Below are 23,044 nucleotides of genomic sequence, written 5' to 3'. Positions count from 1 at the left end.
ATTCTACACATTTAACATAAATTCCATACCTTAGTTGAATCCCTTCTAATTCTCTTTGGGTTCCTTCCAAAAACTTGAGCCTTCCTTTAAATTTTCTTGAACTTTTCTTGCTTTTCTTGCTTTTTTTTTTTTTGTTCCTACCAGCAACTCTCTCTCTCTCTCTCTTTTCGGCTACAAAAACAGAGCTTCCTTTCCTTTCCTTTGTTTGTGTTCTCTTCTTGAGCTTCATCAGGTTATACACTCACACACACACCTCACTTCTTTGTCATCAACACAGCACACATGCACTCTTTTTTTGATTTCCAGCACATCACTCACATACACACACCTATGCATAGATTTCTCAATACACCCATACCCATTTACACCCCCAATTCTAATTTAGTCCATAACTCAATTTTTGTCTAGGATTAATTTTATTAAGCATCACTTAATCTTAATAAAATTTGATTAACATAAAATTAGTTAATTATAACTAACCTCAAATCCCATATAGTTTAATTAGTCAAATTGACTTCCATTAGAGCCTAATTAAATATAATTAAATTTATCAATCTGAATTAGATTTTTAATCGAGCTCCTAAAAGGTTCCAAATATTAAATTAAACTTATTTTCATCCTCAATTTTGATTCCCCAAATCATTTAGGCCTTCAATTTTTGATCAGACACCAAATCTTTGTCGATAAATTACATATTCAAATTGGACCTCCCATAAATGAATTTAATTCATAATAATCACAATTCTCAATGCTCATAATTTAATTAACTTGATCAACTCCAATTAGAATCTAATTAATCGAATCTCAATTTCACTAAACTGAAACGAATATTTAATTAAACTCCCAAATGGGTCCATAATTAAGATTAAATTGATTTAACTTTTTAACTTCACTTCCTTAAGCCATTTGGACCCTTAATTTCTAATTCCAGAATAAATCTTCAATAGAATCATATACGAGTCAGATCCCACAATTCTCATAAATCCCAAATTAAATTATAATACTCGACAATTAAATTTTAAATCCTCTAAATTAATCAAGTGCTAATCATTATACGTGTTGGGGTCGTTACATTTTAGAACCTCATCGGGAGGCACAAAGGTTGGCCGACAAAACAGAAGTCCAGGCGGTCACCAGTGAGCTTGGTCACACGCCCGATCACCTACATACATAAATATCACAGTGAGCTAGAGCCTAGTGAATAATAACAGAGTAAAGATTTTAATGAATGATGTCCATATCAGATTCAGAAATCAGATTTCAAATCTCATATCAAGTCAGAAACATAACCATGTTCGTATTCGTATAAGAAACAGAGTCATATTCATATTCAAATCATGCATGGTACATCTATTAACGTTAACAAATTACATTGGTCATTCATATCAAGTTTCATAATGGAACCTCCGATACCGGGTATCATGAAACATACGTAGGCCATAGTATTGTTTCCCCTGCGTGAGGGCCTCATGCCACGGTATTGTTTCCCCCGGGCGAGGGCCTCATGACCATAAGCCACAATATTGTTTTCCCTGGACGTGGGCCTTTGCTAAGGATGTCACAAATATATTTCAAAGAATTGGGCCATCATTCGTGTAATCTCAAAAATAGCCTTTGGACCATTCGTTTTAGAAATAGATCATATCGTATCATAATGTTCAGAAAGTATTTCACATTGAACATAGCTTTACAGAGTTATTACTCACAGGTAACTTCGATAGACAGAGCAAATGGATTAAACAACTCACGGCACGTGACCTACACAAACACATAACAGATACACATTGAAACACACGCTGGGAAAACACTTAACTTACTTCTTTCTACCTTGGTATGTTTCTAGCCTTTATCCTCATTATTATGTCTTAATTAGGGCTTAGGAATGCCTAAGAAGCAATGAGGATGCCAAAATATACTTCAAAACACTTAGTTAAATTTTCAAAAATAGGGTAGTCCGCTCGAGCGCAACTTCCGTCGCTCGAGCGATTTGTAAAGTCTGCAAAAGCACTGGTTGCTTGATTTTTCAGCTCGACAGACACTTGACTATCGCTCGAGTGCAAGAATGGGTAAAAAGGGTCTTCGCTCGAGTGCAACTTTGGTCGCTCGAGCGGTCTGCAAAAGTCTATAAAAATTTTGGGAGCTCTAATTTTACGCTTGAGCGCAATTTCGATCGCTCGAGCCAACCCCCAAAATATGAAAAAGTACTAGGAGCTTTCATTCTCCGCTTGAGCGCAGACTCCACCGCTCGAGCGGATGGTGCAAATTCTGGAATTTCCAGATTGCAGATTCAAGTTCAAAGCTCAAATCCAAACCAACAAAACACATCATTTTGAGCCCAAAACTTGAGGAAACATATGTAAACTTGTAAAACATGGTGAATTCAAATTCATTTCGCAAAATTAAAGCCCAAAAGCATGCCAACTGTGCAAAATCAAACTTGAAACTCATGATATAAACATGCATGTAATTTTTTCAAACTTAAACCTTTCAAATCATGTTCAAACAAGGTAAATGGATGGAAAACATGATGAAGTCTCATAATTAAGTTAAAAACATGACATGCATCAAAGAATTGCTTTAAATCAACTTCAAAAATACCATGAAATGCTATTTTATTAGTTCATTTCATGCATTAATCCTTCATTATCCTTTAAATTCACAAATTAAGTGAGCCAACTACATAACTTAAGGGTTAGATTTCTTACTTACAAGTCTCAACTCTTTGACTACTAGAGTGATCCCTTCAAAATTCTCAAGTTAAGCTAGAGTCCAAGCTAATTCCTTTTAATTCTCCTTCTTCTAGTTAACAACTTGAATCTCACCTCCCTCACTCTCTCTCCATGTTTGGTCTTCAAAAGATGAGGAAATGAAGGTGTAAAGTGTATAGAAGGTGTTAGAAGTGGCCTTATATAGGCTCGTTAGGGAGTTTAATAAAGCTAGGCTTAAGTTAACTAATTTGCATTATTTAATTCTAATTATTTGGTTCCGAATCGAATTTCAATTAAACCTACCATAATTTTTCAAAAATTCCCAATAACACATAACCCAAATCAATTTCGTGATCAGATGCCAATAAGGCCTTCAATTCGCAAAACAAAACTAAAACACAAACAGATATGCAAATAACATATAACGCATACAATTAACATAGAATTTGATCTTAATTACTTATTAGGCCTTTATAATCAAAGATCATTAGCTAATCACAGGTTGGGGTTGTTACACTATACCAACTTGGGGATTTAATCTACAAACATTATATGATATTCATATGGCCTTGATTTCAACCTAAGGCTACCAATTGAATATCTCTGTTTACAAGTAAAGTTCACTCAAACTTGGTACATAGGCCTGAGCGGGTGCTAGTTAGCTACTAGTCCACCACAGCAATAGACTCTCAATTTTCTTGAGTCTCTCCAAGGCCTATCCATCCTCTAATTCAACACCATATACAAAATTTGTAATTCAATGGTACATAAAAACTTAGAATTGACCCCCCTCAAATGTTTGGCCAAATTGCCAATTGGTTAGCGCCACGTTGTAGCTAGTAATAGTCCTTTCATCACTGGCGATGACTTGAAATGAGAGAGACTGACCATTGAGCAAGGAGTAACTCTGCCAGTTTTGACCCCAATTCCTAGATATGGGTTGCTACTAAGTGTTGGACCCCTTGATTGACACTGACCGGACGTCCTATGTGCCGCCAACATTGCTAACCAAGACCAGGTTGAAGTAAAAAAAGCCATTGATTGTAAATCTTATTCCTTATTTATTCACACAAGATACCCTGTCAAGGCCATCACACAACCATTTTTGTTAGTCAATTTAAAGGAATGACAAGATACTAACAAAAGGCAAGATACTAACAGAAGACTCGATTCGGGTATCACACCCAATATAAGAGCACAAACTCCCTGGTCTTTATTCTCTAGTCAAATTTACTAGCTCTAACCAAGCAAATTACTTTGACTAAATTTTTATTTAATTTGTTTGACTTTTGAGGATGTTCAGGGTAACAAAAAAAAAAAAAATTGTTGTCAAAATGAAATCCCAGAAAGTTATATAAAACACACATAGCAAATTTGTGTGAGGGCAATTAAAGAGTTACCTTTACCTTTGGAAAGATACAGGAATAATTCCAGATCTATATTAGGCAATTTGCAAGAAAGCAGGCTCTGCTAGATCAAAGTGCTGGAGGGGAGGCTTGCACTACCCACCATTGTCATTAAATTGAAAAGGGTTAGGTGGGCAGAAGTTTGTAGCAATCACAGTGATGGTCCTAGGGAGGCACCATTGTGGGTCATCATTGCATTTGATCTCATAGCATGCCCCACAACTCAAGCTATTATTGAACAGAGCAGTGCTTAGTGCTGCAGTGTTAGTGCCATAGCGTTGGCTATAAAAGTTGCCATATCCACAAGCACCTCTTATGACACCAAAATCATCATGTATAAGAAAAAGTAAAATTTTTATGGGAAAGTTATATAAAACTCTAAAAGTCATTGTGGTACGATAAAATTTAGGATATGTAAAATGTGATGTTGTGTGTCGAAGCAAGCAATTTTGATGTGCTGAATAAGTAATATTATAAGTAGGGGAAAAAAAATCGTAGAAATATGGTCAGAATGCAATGCTGGCATCATTGCATATATTCTAGTTGAGTGCATGCCCATTTAGAATTAATGTAATCATTTATGTTTGCATTGTTTTTCCATACTACATGGACAATTTGTTATAACTTACCCATTGTTCCGAATACATCACCCCCACCATAGAAAGTGGCATGAGCATCTTGCCACCCTCTATAGTCACCATATGCGTTGCAGAGGTATAAATTAAAGAAAAAAAAGAAAACAAATGAAATAATGGAGAATGCTTGAATAGCCAAAGAGAAAGGATGAGAGAGAAAGATGCTAGAAAAGAGAGCAGATTGTGTGGTAATAACTTCTTAGTACAAAGAGAGAGAATTGAGGTTTACTTAAATAGGAGAATGGAGCCCAAGTTGAGGACTTTGAGGTGGTTAGATAGATGGGGGCATTGTTGTATGGTAGAAAATGACAACTTAGTTATTACAATAGTAGAGAAAGGAAATAATATGTATTGTATTCAATTGATTAATCATACACAATAACTAGAAGGCTTGTATATATAGGTTAAGAAAGAGTATCCTATAAGAAACCTAACTATTAGAAGAGTATCTTATAAGAAACTTAACTGTGAAAATACAAATATATATTGGAAATCAATACCTAATATATCTTGGAATATATATGTCGCGACCCAAACCTGCCCCTATAGGTTTAGCGTCGTAAACAGCCAGTAATCCTCGGATTACCAAAGGCTTCTGACCTTAATAACATAAAATATAAGGGGCTAGCGGAAGCAATCAGAGAAACATACATAGTCCATTAAGCTGTATAGACATATATGGGATAGAAATTCGAAAATGTATATACAGAACCGTGACGCCATACATAGGGTTGTTTTGGGAAGTTGGTAAAAAGCTGGCTTTTGGCTTTTTACCAAGATTTTTGGCTTTTTTGGAAGTGATTTGGGAAGTTGGTAAAAAGCTAGCCTTTTGCTTTTTAGTTTAATATTTATTTATGGTGTCAAATCAAATTAAAATGACCAAAATACCCTTACCCAACATAAGAGATTTATTTTTTTATTTTTTTTTCATAGGCCCTAATTTGTAATTTTACGGCTGCGTTTTTGGCACTTGCCAAATGACTTTTCTGGCGTTTTTGGCAGCCATTGTCCAAAAACGTGGCTTTTTACCATGTTCCCAAAATGGCACATATAATAGTTTTACGTCACATTCATTACATATAAAGCAAAAAGGGAACTTAGTCCACTATACAAATAAACCAAAGCTTGTTCATGTATCAAAAGGAAACAAAGTCTTAAACGATCACACAAAATGGCCACAAGACTTGACTTAATCCGAAACCTCCTCGGGAGGCACAAAAGGGTGGCTGACAAAACCAAAACTCTAAGTCATCAACTCTTAGCCTGGTCATGAGCTTGGTCACTTACGTACATAATATAAATAGAGTGAGCGAAGCCCAGTGAATAATAACAAAGTAAAGAATTTAATGAATAATATCCTTAACAAATTTCAAATCAGAAACAAATTCAGATTCGCATACTTGACCAGAAATCATAGCAGTTATATGTGGTACATCTATTTAGCTGTCATATCATAACAAATTTGCATAATCAGTACCGACAACCATATAGGTCCACATCTTGTGCACAAGTAGTCATGGTATTGTTACCTCCAGGCGAGGGCCACGTGAACATAGATCGCGGTATTGTTACTTCCGGGCAAGGGCCACATGAATATAAGCCACAGTATTGTTGCCCCTGGGCGAGGGCTACATGCATATTGGCCATGGTATTGTTACCCCCGGGCGAGGGCCACGTGAACTAGGGATGCCACAAATACATTTCAGAAAAAATAGACATTCATTCATGATTCATAAAATAGCATTTCAGAAAGCTGATCGTATCAGTTAGTCAGAAAATACGTATAATCAAATATAGCTTTACAGAGTTATTACTTACAGTTGGCTTCAAAAGCAGACAGACAGAACATACTGATCAAATAGCGTACGACGTGTGACCTACATAACACAACATAGCAAATACACATAATGAAACACACGTTCGGGTAGTACTTCACTTATTTCGTCTCGTTCTTAGTATGCTTCTACATCTTATCCTCATTATGATGTCTTAAACATGGCCTAGGAATGCCTAGGATGCAATGAGGATGCTAAAATACACTTGAAAACACTTAGGCAAATATGCTGAAAACAGGGGCCTCACTCGAGCGCAGTTTCCTTCGCTCGAGCAGATGTTCAAAAATGTGAGTGGCCGCTCGAGTACAACTTCCTTCGCTCAAGCGGTCTATAAACTATGCAAAAGTACTGGTTGTGTGAATGCTCCGCTCGACGGTCGCTCGAACGTGAGACTGAGGTCCTCGCTTGAGTGCAACTATTGTCGCTTGAGCGGTCTGCAAAAACGGTAAACTTCTGGAAGCATGCTTTTTATGCTCGAACCAACTTTTGGTTGCCTTAGCAGAAGTGCAACATACTGAGTGGTCGCTCGAGCGCAGGAACTCTCACTCGAGCAGAGAGGTGGAATTATTGAATTTCCAAATTGTTGTTCAAGGTTCAAAACATGAATTTGAAACTTCGAACCTGCTCCTTTGGGCCTAAAACTCAAGAAAACACTTAGAAACTTGTAGAATATCAGGAAGTGAAGATCGTTTCACAAAATCAAGGCCCAAAAGCATGTCAATTTTTCAAATTTAAACTCAAATTTTTGAAAACATAACTTGCATGTAATGGCTTGACTTCAAAGCTTCCAAATCATGATCAAATGAGGTTAATAGATGGAAAACATGATAAACTCTCAAAACTAAGGTAGAATTGAGGCATGGATGTGAGAATTCTTAGCAATTCAACTCAAAATGCAAGATAATGTGCATGCATGCATGGATGGTATGATCCATATTTCTTCATCCTAGCTCAATTCTCTTGAATTCATGAACTCACCAACTCAAAAGCAAGACCAAAGGCTTAATTGCTTACCTTAAACCTTGAATTCACAAGTGTAGAGGATTAAACTTCTATCTTCAATTCTCCAATAATTTCTAGCAATTCTTCCTTTACTTGAGCTCAAACTTCTTCTTCTCCCTCTCTCTCACGTTTATTATGTGAAAAGGCTCAAAGATGATGAGGAAAAGATGACTCAAATGGTGTGTACAGGCCTTATATAGGCTTGCTTAGGGAATTAATTAAACTTAACTTAAGCTAAGCAAATTGACATTAATTATTCTAATTTAATTCGTTCTGAATCGATTTCCAATTAAACCTACCATAAAATTCTAAAAATTCTAAATAACACAGAAACCAAGTCAATTTTGTGATTGGATGCCGATAAGGCCTTCAATTCGCAGAACAGAGCAAAAAGACAAACAGCTAGTCCTACAGCAGACAGATATAATCACAAATAATGCAATGCACATGCAATTAACTCAAAATTCTATCTTCATTACTCATTAAGCATCTTAATCATGGTTTAGTGGTTAATCACAATTCGGGATTGTTACAATTTCCCCCCCTTAAAGAGTTTGGTCCTCCAAACTTGAATTACTTTCATTTTGGAAGAACATCAGTTCCAAAGGAAACAAATCAGGGAATCTTCTCATCATATCTTCCTCTGTCTCCCAGGTTGCATATGTTCCTCTGTGGTTTTGCCAATCAACTTTTACCAACAATATTTATTTGTTCCTCAATCGTTTGATTCTAGGATTCACAATCTGAATTGGCCTCTTTTCGTATGTATAGTCATCCTTCAGAAACACATAGGTCGGCTAAATCACATGGAATGGATCTCGTAAATATTCCCGAAGCATCGAAACATGAAAAACATTATGCCTATGCTCTATAAAGCTAGCCAATACGTCACCAAGTTGATCTTCTCAAGGATTTCACATGGCCCAACATATCTCGATGCCAATTTGCCCTTCACACCAAACCGAGTTTGCCCTTTCATTGGTGTCACTTTGATAAACACGTAATCCTCGACTTCATATTCTCTGTATCTTCTTCGAACATTTACATAACTCTTTTGACGGCTTTGTGTAGTTTTCAATCTTTGTTGAATCAATTTCACATTTTTCGTCGTCTCTTGCACAAGTTCCGGTCCCAACAAGGGTCTATCACCTACCTCGGTCCAATAGACTTGAGAACGACATTTTCTACCATACAGAGCTTCATAAGGAGCCATCCCAATACTTGAGTGATAGCTGTTGTTATACACAAATTTGGCCAATGGTAAGTAGGTCTCCCAATTGCCTTGGAAATCTAAGGCACACATCCTGAGCATATCTTCCAAAGTTCGTATCATTTTTTCTGATTAACTGTCTGTCTGGGGGTGATATGCACTGATCAGTCTTAACTCAGTTCCCAAAGCCTGTTGTAAACTCTGCCAAAACCTTGACGTGAACTTCGAATCTCTATCAGATACAATAGATACTAGCACACCGTGTAATCTCACAATCTCATTCATATAAATGTTAGCTAACTTGTCAACGTTACAAAAAGTTTTAATAGGTAGAAAATGAGCAGATTTAGTCAAATGATCAACTATGACCCAAATAGAATCCATACCTCGAGTAGAGCGAGGCAATCCAACAATGAAATCCATTGTAATGTGCTCCCATTTCCATTCCGGTATTAGAAACAGTTGAAGTAATCTAGCGGGTCGTTGATGTTCAGCTTTAACTTGTTGGCAATACAAACATCTCGCCACAAAATCTATAACACACTTCTTTATTCCCGGCCACCAAAAATTTTGTTTCAAATCATGGTACATCTTTGTATTCCCTGGATGCATTGCAAAATTTAGAATTGTGAGCATCGGTCATCATTCGTTTTCTCAGATTGAGACAGTCCGGTACACAAAATCGATTCTGAAACTTCAACCCATTTTTCTCAAGTACAAATCCTGGCTTTGGTTTTGAATCAATCTCATAAAAATTTTTCTTCAAGAACTCATCCTCAAGTTGTTTCTCTCTAATTTCTTCAACGATAACAGGCTAGGCAGAGATGGCGGCTAGAATTCCACCCTGTTCTCGCAACACAACATCAATCTCATTCTTCGCCAAGTCACATAGAAACTCTCTCTGACCGGTGAGTAAACATGATAAATTTTCCATTGAATTTCTACTCAAAGCATCTACAGTGGTATTAGCTTTCTCCAAATGGTACAAAATCTGCATGTCATAATCCTTGATCAATTCAAGCCATCGTCTCTATCTCATATTCAGTTTTTTTTGGGTAAATAGATATTTGAGGCTTTTATGATCAGTGTATACTTCGCAGGTCACTCCATGTAGGTAATGGCGCAAAATTTTCAAAGTAAACACCACAGCTGCCAATTCGAGGTCATAGGTCGGATAATTCTTTTCATGTGGTCGGAGTTGCCGAGAAACATAAGCAATCACTTTCCCATTTTGCATTAACACACACCCCAAACCTTTATATGAAGCATTACTGTAAATTTGAAACCCATTAGTATCATTAGGTAAAGTCAAAATTGGTGCAGTTATTAACCTAGTGTTTAGTTCTTGAAAGGCCGACTCCCAGTACATTTTTCTGCGTCAACTGTGTCAATGACATAACAAGTTTGGAGAAGTCTTTCACAAATCTTCTATAATTGCCAGCAAGCCCTAGAAAACTTCTAACTTCTGACACATTGGTTGGTCTAGGCTAGTCCACTATAGCTTCAATTTTTTGTGGGTCAACAGAGATGCCATCCTTGTTGATTACATTCCAAAAAAATGCTACACTATCAAGCCAGAATTCACATTTGGACAATTTTGCATACAATTTCTTTTTTCTCAGAATCTGTAAAGTAGTTCTCAAATGATTCTCATGCTCTTTCCTACTTTTGGAGTAAATCAGAATATCATCAATAAATACAATTATAAATTCATCTAGAAATTGTTTAAACACCTTATTCATTAAGTCCATAAATGCTGCAGGTGCATTAGTTACTCCGAATGACATTACCAAAAATTCATAGTGTCCGTATCTAGTTCTGAATGCAGTTTTCTCTACATCTTCAGCCTTGACCTTTAACTGATGATACTCGGACCTAAGGTTTACCTTAGAGAACACTTGTGCTCCCTGGAGTTAGCCAAACAGATCATCTATTCGGGGTAACGAGTACTTATTTTTTATAGTTACTCTATTCAATTCCCGATAATGTATACACAATCTCAAGGACCCGTCTTTCTTCTTAACACATAAAACTAGAGCACCCCAATATGAAGTGCTCGGTCGGATAAACTTCTTGTCTAACAAGTCTTGAAGTTGGCTTTTCAATTCCTTCAACTCAAAAGTTGACATTCTATACGGGGTTTTAGAAATTGGTTGTGTTCTGGGTACAATATCAACAGTAAACTCAATTTCTCTATCAATTAAATCCCCAGGAAATTCATTTGGAAATACAACAGGAAATTCATTTACTACCCAGATATTCTCTACAGTAGGACTAGTAGAAGTCACAGTCAAAACACAATACATATACCCTCTACATCCCTTTCTAAGCAGGTTAACAGCTTTCATGGCAGAAATCAAATATGGGGAGGAACTATCCCATTCCCAGTAAACACAAATTCAGGTAAACTAGGTGGATGAAACACAACAGATTTATTCACACAGTCAATAGTTGCACAGTACTTCGTCAACTAGTCCATACCCATTATGCAATCAAAATGATCAATACTCAGAGGCAGCAAATCAACGTACAATGTCATATCACTAATCATTATATCACATGCCGGATAAACATAAGCACATATCATAAAACCCCCAAATGGTGTAGAAACAGGCAGTAAATAATTCATGGATTCTAAAGGTCTAGTCAATTTCCGAGAAAAGGCATGTGACATAAATGAGTGTGTAGAACCAGAATCTATCAAGACATATGCATTTTGGTTACAGATTGAAATTATACCTGACACCATAGACTCAGTGTTCTGTACATCTCCGGGTACTAGTGCGAACACTCTCCCCTGTCCTAGTGTCTCATTTCCCGTGTTACCCCTAACATTAGCTTTAGTATTTGTTCTCGCTACAGAAGTAGACCCGACTGAACTTATTGCAGGATGATTAGTATCGTTGGATCTCAGTGGATGATCTTTGACCATGTGGCCAGTCTTGCCACACCGAAAACAAGCACCTGATGCACGGTAACATGTGCCTTTATGCTTTCTTCCACAATCGAAACTGTGATAATCCAGTCTCATGTTATGTTAATTAACCTTAATTATGATTGTGGTTACGTGCTTAATATGATTTTGGGTGCTACTTATATGATTATGTGTGTGTTTGAATTCCTATTTGTTCACCGTAGGAAAATCTGTTTGATTTTATGCTATAGAATTTAAATTGAAGGTCGTAGAGGCGTCAGAAAGTGAAATGGACTGTATTTTTGTGCTTAGCATGATTTTTAGAGTATACGGTGAAATTTAATTAAAAATTGATTCGGATCAAATTAATTAGATTACATGGAATTAAATTAAATAAGGTTGACTAGTCTTAATCTTGCTTAATTAACTTAAGCTAATCACCTACTATATATATATGTTGAGTTAGTGCCTAGACTCATAAAAATTGAGCTCGTCTTCACCATTTTGCTGAGATTAAGTTATATATAGAGAGAAATCTTCATCTTAGTGAGATAGAAGCTCAATCTTGAGGTATTGGCTTGGAGGATTGAAGATTTGGAAGCTAGGCTTAAGAAATTGCTAAACCTAGCCTCATTGAAGATAGTAGGTAAGAGTTTGAACCTCAATTTGTGAGTTAAGTCATTAAATTGTGGGTTTAAGAAGAAGATAACAAGATTAAATATGTGAATTGAACAAAGATTGTAGGAATTGAGATGAAATTATACATGCATGCAAGTATTTGCTTTGATTCTTCAAGTTTTGGACATGAACTTTAATAATCATGTTGAATTGGGAGTTGTCACTTACATGCAACCATGTTTTTTAAGTCTTGAAGGTTTGAAATGCATGAATTCTAGCATGGTATGTGACCAAGGTCAAGAATTGAGCTAAATATGATGAATTTGAAGTCATTATAAACATGCATGTAAAAGATTGCCATGAATTTGTATATTTGAGCATGAAACATATGATCCATGTCAAATTTTGATTAAGATTCATGCTTTTGATCATCTTTTGCATCACTTAAGTTGAGAATGGAAGTTATATTCCACATCCAAGCACAATTCATGGAGGTATAAGGTTTGGTTGCATGAGTTTGAAGTATTGGAAATAAGTTTGGTATAAATTGAGTATGCATGTAATTAATTTAGTATTTGAATCATGTTAGAAGATGTACAAGTGAATTATGAGTCCTAACAAGCAAGTTACATCAATTGGAATGCAAATTCGAAGCTCAAACAGAGTTCATGAAAACCTAGAATTCGGCTTGTCCGCTCGAGCGGGAAAAGTGCCGCTCGAGTGTAGAAATCGAACCCCCAGAAGTTTTACAGAGAATACACGGAGGCTCGAGCTGCCAAAGCTGCACTTGAGCGTACCCTGTTTTGCAAAACTTCTAGCTTGAGTGTAATTTGCAAGCAACCAGTATTTTTGCAGACAAAAGGGGTCCGCTCGAGTAGGGAGCCCTGTTTCAGAAATTTTGAAAAGTCATTTTGTGTTTTGTTTTTTGTTCTCTTTCATTTCTAAGCACTCTTAGGCATGCATTGGGCATTGTAAATGACCTAAAAGAATAAGATAGAGGCCTAAAAGAAATAAATAAATTAAAAACGGAATGAATCGCTTGTGACCCAATGTGTTATGAAAATAGGGTCAAGCGCAAGGACAAATCATCTAGCAGATCACTATGAGTAATATCTTAGTAAAGATATGTTCAAGTACGTTATTTTCCAAACGTTACTTCTGTATAAACCTTATGAATTTGTATTTTGAATTATGGATGAAAATGTCAATCTTTTGCATAAGACTAATTAAATATGAATATGATCATGATCACGGATATGAGACACACATAAATACGAATGTGAGAATGATTGGGCCAAAGGCCGTTTGACATAAATAATTGGGCCAAAGGTTGTTTGACATAAATGATTGGGCCAAAGGCCATTTGACATGAATGATTGGGCCAAAGGCCGTTTGACATGAATGATTGGGCCAATGGCCGTTTGACATGAATGATTGGGCTGAAGGCTGTTTGACATGAACGAATTGGGCCTGAGGCTATTTAATAAGAATGAATTGGGCCCGAGGTCGTTTGATATATTTGGGCCTGAGGCCGTTTGATGTATTAGATGGAAACTTAAATGGGCCTATGGCCGTTTGATATGTTTGCTACAAATTTCATTCATGTAACTCCTTTATTTTGATATTATTCACTGGGCTGTAGCTCACTCTGTATTTATATGTGTGTAGGTGAGTAGTGGAATGACTAGCCCCAGCCTTAGTGAGATTATGAAAGGGACCTGAGTTTTGTGAAGTCAGCCCAAGTGCCTCATGCAAGAGGCTTTATTTATGATCTTTTGTATTTTCTTTTGCTATTTTCATTGATCATGATAGACCATTTATGTGTATAAGCTTTTGGTATAGGTGATTATGTGTTTGAATGATCCTAGGTGCACAAGATGTTAACTACTATTTATATGGTGTGAGTTATTATCAAGTATATGGGAAATGTTTTTAATTTGCCATGTAAGCACAGCTCATTGGACAAAATTTTTAAGTCTGCTTCCGCATCTGGCCCCATATTATTAATTATTGATTGATTTTCGTTTGAGGCCATAGGTAATCTCATGATTACTAGCCGGTTATGACCTTAATCTATAGGGGCGGGTTCGAGTCATGACAGGGATAGTTTGGAATAGATCCACTATTTTGACTGGAGCTACTAGAGGATCCCCTTGTTCTGATTTTTTGAAAATGACCGGCCTTTATTGAAATTAAATCCAAATCTTTTACCCTTCCATTTAGTTGTTAGAGCTGGAACTTGTTTCTTTGCTGCCAGGATGGCCTCTGCCATTAATGCTCTATCAAGTACTTGTACATATGTAGGTAATTTTAGTACACCTACTCGGCCATACACATCCAGGTCTAATTCCCTTTCAAATTTTGGGCCTTCTTGTAATCTATGTTGACCATACGAGGAGCAAATCTAGCCAACTCTGTGAACTTCGCCTCATACTCGGCCATGGACATCTTTCCTTGCTTAAGTTCTTGGAATTCAGAAACCTTTCGATCCTGAGAGCACTGAGGAAAGTATTTATTGTAGAAAATCTCGATGAATTGTGCCCATGTCACGTTCCCATTGCTATTTCGGATTAGTAACCACCATCTATGGGCTTCATCTTTCAAGGTGTAGGTGGCCAAGAGAACCTTCTGAGTCTTAGAGCAGGGAAGTACTTCAAATAATTTTTCCATCTCGAGTAACCATGTCTCCGCCTTCAATGTTTCAATACCACCTAAGAAAGTTGACGGTTTCATCTTTATGAACTTCTACGTTAGGTTTATGACATCATTGTTATCCAATTCAGCTTGGACTAGAGGAGGCGGTGGAGGCGGAGGTTGTTGTCTTTGTTGTTATATCATTATTTCAGTTAGGGCTGCGAGCATCTGTTCCATTCGGCTCATTTGAGCCTCTGAAGACTCAGTTGTACCGTCACTTCTTGTATTTTCCATTGCTATAGGTAAACAGAGCACTGATAAATATAGGTAAACAATTCTTTTCACAATGTTCAGAACATTCACTCCCAGTTCATTCGTTTCAATTTCATGAGTGCCTGATTAGATTCAATTTTCACATTTATAGAATTTAACACACACGCACACATGCAAATGAAATGTCCCTACTTTTTTTCTAGAACATCTTATAGCTCATATGGACTTGCGTATGCAGTATAACGCGTGCTCTGATACCACTCTGTCATGACCCAAACCTGCCCCTATAGGTTTAGCGTCGTAATCGATTAGTAATCCTCGGATTACCAAAGGCCTCTGACCTGAATAATATAAAATATAAGGGGCTAGCGGAAGCAATTAGAGAAACATACATAGTCCACTGACCTGTATAGACATATATGGAGAAACATACATAGTCCATTAAGCTGTATAGACATATAGGGGATAGAAATTAGAAAACTTATATATAGAATCGTGATGTCATACGTATAATGGTCTTACGTCACATTCATTACAGGTAAAGCAAAAAGGGAACTTAGCCCATTATACAGATAAACCAAAGCTTGTTCATGTATCAAAAGGAAACGAAGTCTTAAATGATCACACAAAATGGCCACAATACTTGACTTAATTTGGAACCTCTTCAGGAGGCACAAAAGGGTGGCTGACAAAACCAAAACCCCAGGTCATCAACTCTGAGCCTGATCGCGCGCCTGGTCACCTACATACATAATATAAATAGAGTAAGCAAAGGCCAGTGAATAATAGCGGAGTAAAGAATTTAATGAATGATGTCCTTAACAGATTTCAAATCAAAATCAAATTCAGATTCATATACTTGACCAGAAATCATGGCAATTATAAGTGGTACATCCATTTAGCTGTCATAACATAACAAATTTGCATAATCGGTATCGACGACCACATAGGTCCACATCTTGTGCACAAGTAGCCATGGTATTGTTGCCCCTAGGTGAGGGTCATGTAGATATAGACCTCGGTATTGTTACCCCCAGGTAAGGACCACATAAATATAAGAAACAATATTGTTACCCTTGGGTGAGGACCACGTGCATATTGGCCACGTTATTGTTACCCCCGGGCGAAGGCCGTGTGAACTAGGGATGCCATAAATACATTTCAAAAAAATAGACATTCATTCATGATTCATAAAATAGCATTTTAGAAAGTTGATCGTATCATTTAGTCAGAAAATACGTACAATGAAACATAGCTTTACAGAGTTATTACTCATAGTTGGCTCCAAAAGAAGACAAACAGAACAAACTAATCAAATAGCGTACGGCGCGTGACCTATACAACACAACATAGCAGATACACATAATGAAACATACGCTCGGGTAGTACTTCACTTATTTCGTCTCGTTCTTAGTATGCTTCTACATCTTATCCTCATTATGATGTCTTAAACATGGCCTAGGAATGTCTAGGATGCAATGAGGATGCTAAAATACACTTGAAAACACTTAGGCAAATATGCTGAAAACAGGGGCCTCACTCGAGCGCAGCTTCCTTCGCTTGAGCAGATGTTCAAAAATGTGAGTGGTCGCTCGAGCACAACTTCTTTCGCTCGAGCGGTCTATAAACTCTGCAAAAGTACTGGTTGTGTGAATGCTCCGCTCGACGGTCGGTTGAGCGTGAGACTGAGGTCCTCGCTTGAGCGCAACTATTGTCGCTCAAGCGATCTGCAAAAATGGTAAACTTCTGGGAGCATGCATTTTATGCTCGAGCCAACTTTTGGTCGCTCGAGCGGAACTACAACATACTAAGTGGTTGCTCGAGCGCATGAACACTCCCTCGAGCGGAGAGATGGAATTATGGAATTTCCAAATTGCTGTTCAAGGTGCAAAACATGAATTTAAAACTTCAAACTTGCTCATTTGGGCCTAAAACTCAAGAAAGCACTTAGAAACTTATAGAATATCAGAAAGTGAATATCGTTTCGCAAAATCAAAGCCCAAAAGCATGTCAATTGTTCAAATTTAAACTCAAATTTTTTAAAACATAACTTGCATGTAATGGCTTGACTTCAAAGCTTCTAAATCATAATCAAATGAGGTCAATAGATGGAAAACATGATAAACTCTCAAAACTAAGGTAGAATTGAGGCATGGATTTGAGAATTCTTAGCAATTCAACTCAAAATGCAAGATAATGTGCATGCATGCATGGTATGATCCATATTTCTTCATCCTAGTTCAATTCTCTTGAATTCATGAACTCACCACCTCAAAAGCAAGACCAAAGGCTTAATTGCTTACCTTAAACCTTGAATTCACAAGTGTAGAGGATTAAACTTCTAAATTCTTTTCAATTCTCCAACAATTTTTAGCAATTCTCCCTTTACTTGAGCTCAAACTTCCTCATCTCCCTCTCTCTCACGTTTGTTATGTGAAAAGGCTCAAAGATGATGAGGAAAAGATAACTCAAGTGGCTTGTATAGGCCTTATATAGGCTTGCTTAGGGAATTAATTAAACTTAACTTAAGTTAAACAAATTGACATTAATTATTCTAATTTAATTCGTTCCAAATCGATTTCCAATTAAACCTACCATAAAATTCTAAAAATTCTAAATAACACAGAAACCAAGTCAATTTTGTGATTGTATGCTGATAAGACCTTCAATTCGCAGAACAGAGCAAAAAGACAAACAGATAGTCCTACAGCAGACAGATATAATCACAAATAATGCAATACACATGCAATTAACTCAGAATTCTATCTTAATTACTCATTAAGCATCTTAATCATGGTTTAGTGGTTAATCATAGTTCGGGGTTGTTACAATATACCATATATACATTAACATCTCTTCTCAAACTCAAGAAAGATAAACATCTTGAGTTTGGAGAGATAAACTAAAACATGAAATAAAACTAAATAAAATAAAGGCAAATAGATTGCAAAGTTCGAAAGGGAGCTCAAGGGCTCTTGAAATAGATCAGAGGCCGAAACTAATGCCGAGAGACAATTTATGGTCATGTCGGACTACTATAGGAGTTGACCGAAACTAATGTCGGGACAATTTAAGGTCATGCCGGTTCGTTGTAGGAACTAGCCAGAATCAATGTCGGAATATTTTATGGGGTCATGTCGGACCATTGTAGAGACTGGATGTTGAACCAGCAAGTATGAAACACACATAACTTATGACATTGTGCTGAACGATGATGACAACAGATGACTGAGTGCGCCACAGGGGGTGACTTGGATGGTACACCAGGGGATGAATTTAGTGGTGCGCCAAGGGGCGTGGCCGCTTGGGTTGTAAGCCAGAAGAGGCGACTTGGGTGGTGTGCCACAGAAGGCGGCTTGAGTTGTGGGCCATAGGGGACGACTTAGGTGGTTTGCTTGGTGTATAACCATGTTCACCATTATATAGGTATAATACACCCCTCAAACTCAAATAGGTTTGAAGATAGAAACCTATTTGAGGTTAAAGCAGAGGGAAAGACAGAGTAGAGCAGAAGCACAAAAAAAAAAAATACAGATTGCGAGTAATATATATATATATATATATGATAGAGATGTTGGGGTGAGAATAAACCAGTGGACAAAGGAAGAGATCACCACGAAGTGATACTGATATAAAAATATGACAACGGAATAGGTTGAGGTTCGACGGACGGCCAATGCAAGGTTGTCGTCCACCAGTAAGGCAAAGAACACCAAGAGCTTAACCTATCGCTCTGATACCATGTTACAATAGTAGAGAGAGAGAGAGAGAGAGAGAGAGAGAGTGAGAGAGAGAGAGGAAATAATGTATTGTATTCAATTAATTAATCTTATAGAATAAATAGAAGGCCTGTATATATAGGTTGAGAAAGAGTATCCTATAAAAAAGCTAACTATGAGAAAAAGTATCTTATAAGAAAACTAACATAGGCAATACAAATATATCTAGGAAATCAATACCTAATATATCTAAGAATATATACCATATATACATTAACATTAGGAATGCTAACATTTGTGAAAAAGCCAAAAATCACAAAACCTTAATCAAATAATGTTTTTTTAGGACAAATTACGGTGGTAGTCCCTGTAATTTACCTTTTTTACATTTTGATTCCTATTGTTTCAATTTGCTCAATTTTGCCCTTTAATTTTACAGATTATGTTATGTTAGTCCAATAAATAATGGCTGTTGAGTTTGATGGACGGATAATCATATGATGTTTCAATTTGGTCTTTGTAGTTTACAGGATGTGTCAATTTGATCCCTATTGTTTTGACTTTCCTATAAACTACAGGGATCAAATTGACACTTTCTATAAACTACAGAAACTAAATTAAAATATCATTTGATTTTCCATCCATCAAACTTAACTGTCGTTATTTATTTGGACTAATATGACACAATCCGTAAAATTAAAAGAAAAGAAATGAGAATATTTCAGTGGCATTAGAGTAATTAAGTAATATAAAGAGATAAACTTCCATAACCCTATTTGTCTAATATGGGTGAAGAAATAATTCAATTAAATTATTTCAATTGGTGATTATCATAAACAACTTACTAAAATTGAAATAAAGGGATATGTACAGTGGATCCTAATAATTAAGAGAAGATTGTTGAGTTGAGAAATGAAACAAAAGTACAATAGAATTTAATTTATTTTTGTAACTTTCATGTTAACAAAAACTTTTCGCTAAGAGAAATTATGGTCGTGTTTGGCTTAGTTTTGTAACCGTAATTCTGATAATTTTTTTTTTTAATTTTTTTTTTAAAATTAATAATCAAACACAATTCAAAAATTATTTAAAAAACTCATAATCAAAAACACAATTCAAAAATTCTTTTCAAAATTCATAACCAAAATCGTTTTAAAAACTCCATTACAAAAAAATTTCAAATTTATTTATTTATTTATTTTGTTCTTTAGAATTTTACTTAAATCATAATTTTAAAACTAAACCAAACTTAATTTACTTTTTTGTGATAGAATTTCTTAAAACTAATTTTTTAAGCAAGATATTTGAGAAAAAACTTTCTTTCCCCTTGTTGGGAGCTTTGTTGTCATTTTATTACGACTAAAAGCATATAAATGAATAAAAATAGACACAGCTTTGTGTCACAATAAAATTGAGAATTATATATACACTTTCCCATCAAATTACTTTATGGAACAATTAATTTGACAATAAAGATTACCCCTTATCTTCATTGATTGATTTTTATTAAAGTAAAAAACTACATTAAGAAAATAACAAATCAAAATAAAGAAATTAGTGAAATGTATTAAAGGATTTCACTGATATAAAGTTGCCACAAATAGGGTTTCTATTCCAACTTGTGATTAAATCTACAAACATTATATGATATTTGTATGGCCTGATTTCAATCTAAGGCTACCACTTGAATATCACTGTTTACAAGTATAGGCCTAAGCGGGTGCTAGTTAGCCACCACAGCAATAGACTCTAAATTTCCATGAGTCTCTCCCATGCCTACCCGCCTTCAAATTGAACATCATATACAAATTTTTTAACCCATGGCGTCGTGAAAACTTAGAATTGACCCCCCTCAAATGTTTGGCCAAATTGCCAATTAGCTGGCACTGCATTGTAACTAGTAATGGTCCTTCCATCACTGGTAGTGACTTGAAATGAGAGAGATTGGCCATTGAGCATGGAGTTGCTCTGCCAGTTTTGACCCCAATTCCTTGACAAGGGTTGCCAACCTGTTTTGGACCCCTTGATCGACACTGAATGGACGTCCCCTGCACCACCAACGTTGCTAACCAAGACTAGGTTGAAGTAAGAGTGGCCATTGATTGTAAATCTTATTCCTCCTTTCTTCACACAGGGCACCCTGCCAAGACCACCACACAACCATATTCATTAGTTAATTTAAAGGAGGGAGAAACTACTGACACTAAGACTCAATCCGAGTATCACACTTGATAAGACATCACAAACTCACTGGTCTTTCACTCGATAGTCAAATTAACTAGCACAGATTAAGCAAATTGCTTTGACTAATTTTTTAGTAAATTTGTTTGACTTTTAGGAATGTTGAGGGTATATGTATATAATACTAGCTGCAGAAAAATAAATATAAAAAGTTGTACATGACAAAAGAGAAACATAGAGAGTGGTGTTGGGTCCACACCCTTCTCTGTGTTCAGTGCAACTAGCAAAGTTGTGAGGGTAATTAGAGAGCAACCCTTACCTTTGAAAAGATACTGGAACAATTCCAGCTCTGTATTGAGCAATTTGCAAGAAAGCAGGCTCTGCCAGATCAAAGTGTTGGAGGGGAGGGTTGCACCACCCACCATTGTCATTAGATTGAGAAGGGTTAGGTGGACAGAAGTTTGTAGCAGTCACAGTGATGGTCCCAGGGAGGCACCATTGTGGGTCACTGTTGCATTTGATCTGATAGCATGCCCCACAGCTCAAGCCATTGTTGAACAGAACAGTGCTTAGTGCTGCGGTGTTAGTGCCATAGCCTTGGCTATACAAATTGCCATACCCACATGCACCTCCTGCCACACCAAATCATCAAGTATTAGAATCCCAAAATATTAAATTTATCAAATTTTACTAGAAAAATGTCATTCTTTTAACAGTCAAGTTTATAAAACTCAAACAAAGTCACTTTAGTAGACTAAAACTCAAGATAAGTAAAATGTGAAGTTATGGGTCAAAGCGATGCAATTTTGTTCTGCAAAATCAGTAATTCTAAAATCACATATTTTATTTATTTATTTATTTACAGATAAGTGCTCAAAATAACAACACTGCATATTCATCTTAAATGGGGCCACTAGAAAGAGTATTGTTGTCAATACTACATTTTTTTATGCATTTTCTTAATTTTTATTTATTTATCGTTATTTTTTCTGTACTAAATGGAAAATTTGTCCAACTTACCCATTGTGCCAGAAACATACATAGTCCATTGAGCTGTATAGACATATATGGGACAGAAATTCGAAAATGTATATACGGAACCGTGACGCCATACATATAATAGTTTTACGTCACATTCATTACATATAAAGCAAAAAGGGAACTTAGTCCACTATATAGATAAACCAAAGCTTGTTCATGTATCAAAAGGAAACAAAGTCTTAAACGATCACACAAAATGGCCACAAGACTTGACTAAATCCGAAACCTCCTCGGGAGGCACAAAAAGGTGGCTGACAAAACCAAAACTCTAGGTCATCAACTCTTAGCCTGGTCACGAGCTTGGTCACTTATGTACATAATATAAATAGAGTGAGCGAAGCCCAGTGAATAATAACAGAGTAAAGAATTTAATGAATAATGTCCTTAACAAATTTCAAATCAGAAACAAATTCAAATTCGCATACTTGGCCAGAAATCATAGCAGTTATATGTGGTACATTTATTTAGCTGTCATATCATAACAAATTTGCATAATCAGTACCGACGACCACATAGGTCCACATCTTGTGCACAAGTAGCCATGGTATTGTTACCCCCAGGCGAGGGCCACGTGAACATAGACCTCGGTATTGTTATCTCCGGGCAAGGGCCACATGAATATAAGCCACAGTATTGTTGCCCCTGGGCGAGGGCCACGTGCATATTGGCCATGGTATTGTTACTCCCGGGCGAGGGCCATGTGAACTAGGGATACCACGAATACATTTCAGAAAAATGGACATTCATTCATGATTCATAAAATAGCATTTCAGAAAGCTGATCGTATCAGTTAGCCAGAAAATACGTATAATCAAACATAGCTTTATAGAGTTATTACTCACAGTTGGCTCCAAAAGCAGACAGACAG

General features: G+C 36.4%; 1 protein-coding gene across 1 annotated transcript; it reads right to left on the bottom strand.

Moving 5' to 3' along the window:
* Nucleotides 1-20,508: 20,508 nt before the first annotated feature.
* On the bottom strand, nucleotides 20,509-22,162 carry LOC114269444 (expansin-A8). Its single transcript, XM_082882539.1, has 3 exons — nucleotides 22,156-22,162; nucleotides 21,455-21,767; nucleotides 20,509-21,094 (listed from the first exon to the last, which is right to left on the bottom strand). Exons 1-3 carry the CDS (start codon nucleotides 22,157-22,159, stop codon nucleotides 20,791-20,793), a joined length of 621 nt encoding a protein of 206 aa, XP_082738665.1. The 5' UTR covers nucleotides 22,160-22,162; the 3' UTR covers nucleotides 20,509-20,790.
* Nucleotides 22,163-23,044: the final 882 nt, after the last annotated feature.

Source organism: Camellia sinensis, chromosome 8 (assembly GCF_055761805.1).
Source record: "Camellia sinensis isolate YWXY chromosome 8, ASM5576180v1, whole genome shotgun sequence".
Taxonomy (NCBI): Eukaryota; Viridiplantae; Streptophyta; class Magnoliopsida; order Ericales; family Theaceae; genus Camellia; species Camellia sinensis.
The sequence above is the reverse complement of the archived record's forward strand: the minus strand, read 5'-3'. Positions and strand labels throughout refer to the sequence as shown.